The 8480-nt window shown below is 43.9% G+C and overlaps 2 protein-coding genes across 2 annotated transcripts in view; both read right to left on the bottom strand.

Annotated features, from left to right (window-relative positions):
- ARSA (arylsulfatase A) overlaps positions 1-2371 on the bottom strand; it is a 22966-nt gene extending 20595 nt beyond the window's left edge. Inside the window, exon 1 of the mRNA XM_009274839.1 lies at positions 2319-2371. Within this exon, the coding sequence (XP_009273114.1) occupies positions 2319-2371 (53 nt within the window). The remainder of the gene's footprint in view (positions 1-2318) is intronic.
- LOC103895287 (rab-like protein 2A) overlaps positions 1876-8480 on the bottom strand; it is a gene marked incomplete at its 5' end in the record, with an annotated part of 14335 nt that continues 7730 nt past the window's right edge. The window contains 6 exons of the mRNA XM_009274838.2: positions 1876-1939; positions 2510-2604; positions 2899-2982; positions 3230-3327; positions 5239-5350; positions 6315-6394. Coding sequence (XP_009273113.1) covers positions 2524-2604; positions 2899-2982; positions 3230-3327; positions 5239-5350; positions 6315-6394 — 455 coding nt within the window. The remainder of the gene's footprint in view (positions 1940-2509; positions 2605-2898; positions 2983-3229; positions 3328-5238; positions 5351-6314; positions 6395-8480) is intronic.

Raw genomic sequence — 8480 nt, 5'->3', positions numbered from 1 at the left:
AGTAGGGAATGAATTCCTTGTTTTGCTTTGCTTGCGTGCACGGCTTTTGCTTTGCCTATTAAACTGTTTTTGTCTCAACCCACGAGTTTTCTCCCTTTCACTCTTCTGATTCTCTCCCCCATCCCACCAGGGGGGAGTGAGCAAGCGGCTGTGTACTGCTTAGTTGCCGACTGGGGTTAAACCACGACAGTCAGTCAGCTGTAAATATGGCCTAGAATATTTGCCTGGAATATCTAAATCCCTGTGCACATATTTTTAGTGTACAGTGAAAGTGATTGAATGACCAGCTGCCTCCTGGCTAAGACCTGGTTGCTACAATGGTGCTTTGAGACTGGGGATAGTTGGTGCAAGACAAACCTGCTGTCTCTGAATAAAGTACTGGAAGGAGGACCATTTGCATTCTGGAGCATTAGGAGAAATGCAATGTTTAGGTGGACTTGGTGAGGAATGGTTGAGGAATCAGCTAAGCTGGGAGTAATAGATCTCATGTACCCTGTATAAAAGGGAAAAGGTATTCCATTCCATCACCTGAAAAATGTACAAGTACTGCTACTGCAGGTCTTAATTCTCTAGTTAGGTACTGTATTATTAATCCATATGAAAAACATGTAACTATATCATAAGTGCACTGGAATTAAACCACCGTTTGTGCAGAAAGGGGTAGTATTTAGTAACATTACTGTGTTAATATTCCTTCATAAGGTTGAGCTGTTCAACTGTAATCAAAATTTCAGCTCAAATTGCAGCATTACTGTAAGAAATAATTCTTAAAGAATCTTTTTAAAAATTTTATAAAGACCCCCCCCCCCCCCCCCCCAGCCAGTCTTTACCTCAACTCCCTTTCAGAGGCCAAGGCCAATACCAACACAATCGGGCAGGTTTACACCCTGCCCATTTCCACGCCAGAAGCTCGTGGAATTCTTTAATCTGCTGCAGGAGCTCCTGCAGGTCCTAAGGGGAAAAAAGGCTTGAGCAGCAGGATGAACAGGATCCAGTGCAGGCTGCAGTATACCACAACCATTTCCTTCTGGGGCAATGCCTGCTGATCCAAAGGCAGCCTCCGACTCAAAGGCCTGCTCTGTCCTGCCCATGCTCCTATGAGTGCACACAAATGCTGAAGTTGACTTAGTTCTTGAAATAAAGTTGCCAATTTTCACAGCTAACCATGCTTCAGTCCAATTCAGTCTCCTGTGCAAGGCAAGGACTTCCATGCCTGGCACCTGCAAAATGAGGCTGCAGGTAGACAGTAGGGCACAAAGGGAAAGAGTCACTCAAGAGGGCTGAAACCGTGCCTGGTCAGAGAGGAGGGTGAGTGTGCAGTGGAAGAAGGGAACACAGGTCTTAGGACGCTAGTGGTCTTGGGGACAGCAGCTGGAAACATGAAGTGTCTTGGGCTAGCTACTGGTGGGATCCCTGTGTGTGTGTGTACAATGTACCAGTGAACTTGAAACTGGACTCTCTCATGACCCAGGAGACATGGATCTAGAAAGACCCAAGGTTTGCACCAATGACCAGGTAAGGAGCTTGACATCCAGCCATAGTTATTACATGGACTTAATTTCCATACTGTTATTTGAGGAATCTATGAACATGCTGTGCTTATGAATCTAGGGAGTGAAGGTGTGTTTATGTTTCACTAGTAAACATCCACTCCTGATCATCTGGAAAGGAAGAAAAGGACTGGACTGTGTTCATGTTTATGTAAGTGGTGGTTATGTATACATGGGTGCTGGTTAAGGCATTGCTCTGTTTATGTCAATCTGGTTTGCTGTTCACATTAATTGTGTAAGTCTGTGTGTGTGTTTCTGTATCTGGCTCTTTGGAATGCAGCGTAAGTCTCTTGAACACACACATGGGAACAGCAGCAGCCACATCCATCAGGCTGGGATAGGACAAGCCTCCTGGGTGTGAGAGTCCACCTGATTCAGCTCTAGCAGACCTGAAAGGAGAAATCCCCCACGTTCAGAAGTCTACTGGATCTGGCTGCTCTGTAACAGAATGGGGAAGGAAACCCAAAGAAACTCTGCAGCAGAGATCACAGGGGTGGACAGAGAGGCAGCACTGGCTAGGCTGTGAAAGCAATAGGGAGGGCTGGCAGTTGGACTTGCACTGTATAGTAACTGGACTGCCTTATAACAAAAGTGCAGGAAGGATGCAAGCACAAAGCTTTATAAAAAAAATTCTTTAGTGTTTGTTTTCTCCAGTAGGTACCATTAAAGCTTCTGGGCAGGACCCTTCCCTGCAGGTCTAAGAGTGGCTTAGCTCTCCTGGCAAGCTTTGCCTTGAAGAAGCATGCAATAACGCAACCATGTGGATACTTTCGCCCTTGACAGTGATGTGCAGTGGCTAGGGCTGAGTCAAGGAAGGTCATGCCCAGACAGTCTCCCACAAGAAGGGGAGAAGCCCAGCTGCCCATCACCAGAGCTCTCAGGCATGAGAAAAATCACTTTCCCCTGTGAAGGCCAGCTCTAACTAGCCCCAGAAATCTAGAGCAAAGGGAAAAACATACTCAGGGTCCGAGGCTTATGCAGATGGGGGCTTCTCTTCAGGGCAGCTCTCCTCTTTATCCGACAAATTCTCACTCTTCTTCTGAAGGTCAAAGCTCTGGAAAGGAGCAGGACAAGGAAATGCTGAGAAGCATGAGAGCAACAGCTACACTCTGCTGTGGTTCTTTTGAATTTGGTCTAGGGCAGCGTGGGCTCTTCAGAGGGTCACCACCTCACCCCTTCCAACCTAGACACGAGCAGCACACAAACCCGATGGTGTCACCAGCATAAGGCAAATCTTTCCACGCCTGCAAAGTTTCACCCTTTGCTACAGGCTCTGCTTTCCCTGAGGGAAAAAAGAGCAGAGCTGCTAATCACTTAGGAGGAGTGCATTAAGTAGCGCCTTTCTTACCTCCAGTTCTCGCATGACCTCATCCATGAAATCTCCTGAATTCTGTTTGTAAGCAACTGCCAGTTTGATAGCATCATTGAAGAGCTGATGAGAAGGAGAATGCTTGTCACTCAAAGTAAGGGGCACTGCATTTCTGTAACATATGGAAACTGTCCCCACACCCGAAGAAAAAAAAAAGCCAAACTCTGCAACTACCTATAGCTACCAGGACCTCACAAGCAGCCAAACAGATGTACTAGCCCATTTTCTGCTCTCTGTGCCTACAGCAGTCTCCACGTCCTTGGACTGTATAGGGCTCTCATGAATGCTGATCCAAATAGTTATGTTTTACCTTCACTACATTGGTGCCATCTGCAGCAGACACAAAGTAAAAGGGCAAACTGAATTTCCGGGCAAAGTTGAAGCTTTTCTGGGTCACCTTCATATCCGCTGGGGGCAAAAAAAGGAGAAGTGATCAGTAAGACATCACTGTAGGCAGAATGCCAACATGTGCAGGAGTGGTGGAAACAGATGGCGACCAGAGCCCAATTTAGCTGTTAAGGCCTCCTCACTATAGTACAAGGCTAGGAGAGTCCTCCCCAAAAGCTATAGGGTTTTAAAAGCAACAGCATCAGCAAACCGTTGACAAGAAGACACAAAAAAAGAAGAGTTCTTGTTGGTTTATCCATGGTGCTTGACTAAATTGTAGATGGATTCTGATGTGCTATAAATGAATAATGCTTTGCAGCTTAGAACATATCAGTTCACTTGCTGTGCAGCAACTATGAATGTTTTCCAGGCACATCCCTATGATTTTTGCTGTGTGTCCACATGACTTGGACACCATTGCCAGTACTAGTCATGCCTCTCCCTCCAGTTTGGCCTTTTTAACCAGAACTCCCCACTGCCCTTATGCCATGTTACCTATATTCCTGTGAGTCAGGGGCACGCTCACAGTGTACAAATGACTCAACTGTTATATATTTTTACTTAACAGGCAGTTAGGTCCAGCTACCCCAACCTCAGTAGGCCAGAGGCTTTATTTCTGGTTTGGAACAAATCTACTGCATATTTACAGGACGTGCTGACACAGCAGTACAGCTCAAAGTTTTGATAGATAGACAGCCTGTAGGCCAGCACAGGAGGATGACTCCAGATGATCCGCCTTTTTTCATAGAAGCAACAGCCGAAGTAGTTCAGACTCCAAATGCTTGCCAGGGAGCACTGCCTAGGCAGCCGCTCCCCACCTCTTTGCAGGAAGCCAGATCAACTGTTCTGCAGACTGGGCCTGTGTTAAGAGCTGTGGGCTGATTATTTCCTAGTCCGGGGGGAATACAGTAAACGAAGGCAAGGCCTGTCCACTCACACATAGAACACTAAGAGCAGGATTCATCTACACAGAGGTTCTGTCTGCAATATGGCTGTCAACACCAAGTCCATTTGCCTCGGACTTCCTGTACAGTCTGTGCAATCAGTGGATTCAAGGCTGGCTTGACACATCCTATAGGAAAGGCTTTTATTAGGTAAGATCAATCATGCCCTAAGCCACACCACTGAACGAAATGAACTTTCGTAGACTACAGTGGGAGCCCAGACACCTTATTCAGGTGCAGACACCTATTCATAGCTGCGATGATTTCTACCATGAATGTCAGCAAGGAAGCCCATGTGTGACACTGTGCTTGATAGAGAATAGCAGGAGACTGTGGTCCTAAGGGTATGTGTTCTCTCGTTGATGCTGAGCGGAATGCTGATGCGTTATGCGCTCTCACAGGATGCAGGAGACAGATCACAACCCAAATGATAGCAATAATGAATGCTTAGCTGGCATTCCTAAGAGGAGAGAATCATCCAATCATCTGCAGAGGAAGGTGAACAATTTTGCCAGCAGGTATATTTAGACACTTTAGCACAGAGGAGTCCCACGGAAACCTGCAGGCTGAATTAGCAAGACAAAGGCAGTTACCGACTGTATCAGGGGAAGCCACATAATAGATTATGCTCTTTTTCCAGCAAGACATCCTGCAATTTTTGACTAGGTAGTGCTCCAATCAGCTTTTGGGTTCTTGCTGGATGAAATGGGCAGCGTGGTAAGGACAGAATTGGAAGGACATCACTTGAATAAGCTTTAAATGGATCAAATTTGTATTTTTAATTGCTAGTAAAACAAGGAAAAGACCCTATAAGACAGCATGCAAGGTCAGTAGAGGACCTAGCTATTCGTTTGGTAAAATACAGCCCTGAGGAACTAATACTCAAGAACTCATCTGGACCTAACAGATGAATGACATTCTTTCTCAGCCAGGTCAGAAGAGAATCACATCACAATCCTGAGAGGTTGAAAGAAGAAGATATACTCACCATCAATTTTGTTGGCCACCACAATGCAAGGAATCTCTGGGCGGAATTCTCTCAGCTCCTTGTACCAGCTGTTTAAGTTCTTGTAGGTGACTTTCCGCTGCACATCAAACACCTTCCGAAAAAGAACCAGCTATCATGGGGCCAACAGCAGGACAGCTCCTGATCAACCCACTGCACCAAACACAAGTACAGAATCCAGAATTTTCCCAGTAGGACATCAACAAAGGAAACTGGCCTTTGTTAGAAAAGATGAAAGAGAAAAGGAAGAATACCCAGCAAGCCTTGAAACATGCAGCCAGCCCGTTTCTTTGCACGATGCAGGAAACAGTCCCTCATTTTCCTTTACATTCTTATTTTGTACTATGATCAGCAGTCTATCACCCATGACAGTGAAAAAGCACTGGGAAAGATCTGTTCTGCTAAGTAGGGTCAGATGTGAGGCTTCTCTATTTTAAGAATTAAAATATCAATTAAGTTGACTGATGCTCACAAGCAATGAGAAATAGTGGAAAGTTAGAGCAACAGTACAAACCAAGAGACCTAAGTGGGTTAGGCGTCAGGAAACAAGACTGATTTGAGCTAATAAATGGGAAGCGCAAAGTATAGGAAAATAGAAAGGGCAGAAGACTAGAGAAGAATGTCTTATGGAGTACCCCTGCAGAACACGTTGGAACAGTTTTGTACTACATAATCCAATAGTCACATCACAGAATAAGAAAGGAATGCCCTCTCCCTCGCATCACCTCTGACAGGACTGCTTCTAAATAAGTACATTCAGTTGTACGTACCACCTTACTGGAAACACAGTGACAAAAGTAAGAAAATTTAGAAGACAGCAAAGCCAGGGAATATAGTAAGAGTGCTATCAGGAAAGACAGAAGAGAGCTAAACATACCCAACTACACTGGTTTTACCTGGTGAGAGAAGAAAGAAAAATATAGGAAAGTTTTAAACTGCTGGAAGAGACAAGAAATGTAAGGCAGTGTAATCATAAAAAGTAACATACAGGCCAAGTGTCAACTGGGACTGTTATTACTTGAAATTCTATCAGATCACAGCTGAGACACTACCCTTACCATGATACAAGCATGAGCCTTATGGTAATAGGATGCATGCATGCTCTGGAACCTCTCCTGTCCAGCTGTGTCCCAGAAGTCTGTAAGACACAAAAAACAAGCTTAGAATGACACAACTTTCCAAGTTCTGTTTTCCTCACAACTTAAACCCAGGATGCCAAGCCCAGTTCATCTACTCAGGGTTGCAAGTTAGGTTTCACCTCACTAATCTGAAACATTACAGGGCTAAGAGATTATGCAAAACTAGGACCTTTTCTTAGCTAGGCTTAGCTATGTGTTGTGCTGACACTGAACATTGCTATAAACATATTAGCAAAAGAGAAATCATCAGTAGACATGACATATAAAGGACAGTAAGAAAAAGCTAGTCAAAAGTGCAAAGATTGATAACAATGTATGGTACTTTGTCACTAGAGATGACAACAGGAAACAAAATCTAAACATCTTGAAACAGCTTGATTTCTGACACAGTGATAAATAGCCAGGTGCCTGCCATAGGAAATGTTCCATCTCCTTTTGCAGACAGTCTAACTCTGCTCTTTGCAGGGGCACGACTCGTTCTAAAATTATGAAGGGTAAGCAAGTTAGCCTGAGACAGACGGGTCCCAATTCATTAAGTACCTTGTAGACTAGGTATCGTGAAGCATACCTGAACAGTCATCAACATTTTAATGCCTTTTTCTGTTTGTGCGTCTCAGGTAGAGATCTCTCCCCCTCCTTTTACTGGATTTATAGGCTAATATTTGTGACTTATTTGTTGTATAAATTTACACAGCTTCAGCTAAGAACCACCAGATGTAGTTATACTTCTGTCAGCTAGACTGAAGCATGCCACTCCACCTAAAGCCAAATATGACACTTTCCTTAGTGTTTACTAGTTTTTGACTGGATACTGTATCAGACTTGCAGGATGGTGACTTCTTAAGCTGCCCAAAATATAGACAAGTACTCATCAGACCACATTTCCAATCATTTTAGGTAGTTATGCTTAGCTTCTAAAATTGCCTGATCCTTTTAATGTGCCATTTCAGAATCCTCACTTACAAGGAAAAAAGAGGTGCAGTGACCACGACCTACTGAATGTCCCTAAATTAACTTCCCAAACAATGCGGCAGCTGTCATAAGAGAACTTGCCATGGCTTATTGAAAAACACTGCTGCTTTTATTACTAAATCCTCCAGATCTTGCCTGTCATACCCCATGTCACTCCAGAACACAGGAATTTATCAACCTTAAAATCCTTGGGAAAAATAAGATTCATAAAGAAATACACCATATTTTAATGCAATCCTAACTCTACCACACGGAATTTGGCAATGGCCACTAACAATAGCTCAGCAGAGTAAAAATTAAACTAGCTAGGGAAATGGTAATTCTTCTAAAGTGGCACAATTTAAAGTCTTCAGATCAAACTACCTGCCTTTACAAATCACACTTCATGACACGTCTTCTCTGCAAGGTAGCTTGGATGATCAGCATTATGTTCATAAAAGGTGAAGACAGAAGACACTGTGAACTCTTGTATAACATAGGCCAGATGAATTACTTAAACTAGAGCAAGCTACTTAATAAAGTACTAAATCCATGTTAAAAATAAGTCCCTGACATATGAATCCATACTTTTGCAAGTTGCCTTAATAGTAATTTCACTTACTGTTTAAAAAAAAAACAAAACACCGTATCTTTTATTTGAGTTTACCTAACATCAACTAGAGTCTGTTAAATATTTCTTGCTATGCTGAAGCCTCCTTTTGTACCAAGTTCCTGTTCTCTGATGTTTTACCTTCTCCCTGAGAAGTTAAGCAGACTGAGTCTCTCATCATTAGGCCCCTTTTTACCATCTGTTACCTGGCCAGGGACATCAAAGGCAACAAGAAAAGATTCTATAGGTACATTGGGGATAAAAGGAAGACAAGGGAAAATTTGGCCCTCTCCGGTAACAGAACGGGAGACCTGGTTACCCGGGACACAGAGAAGGCAGAAGTACTCAATGACTTTTTTGCCTCAGTCTTCACCAGCAAGTGCTCGAGCCTCATCGCCCAAGCCACAGAAGGCAAAGGCGGGGACTGGGAGAATGAAGAGCTGCCCACTGTGGGAGAACATCAGGTTCGAGACCATCTAAGGCACCTGAAGGTGCACAAGTCCATGGGACCCGATGAGATCCAT

The sequence above is a fragment of the Aptenodytes forsteri genome, unplaced genomic scaffold (assembly GCF_000699145.1).
Source record: "Aptenodytes forsteri isolate BGI_AS27 unplaced genomic scaffold, ASM69914v1 Scaffold304, whole genome shotgun sequence".
NCBI lineage: Eukaryota > Metazoa > Chordata > Aves > Sphenisciformes > Spheniscidae > Aptenodytes > Aptenodytes forsteri.
This window is presented reverse-complemented; position numbering and strand designations above follow the sequence as displayed.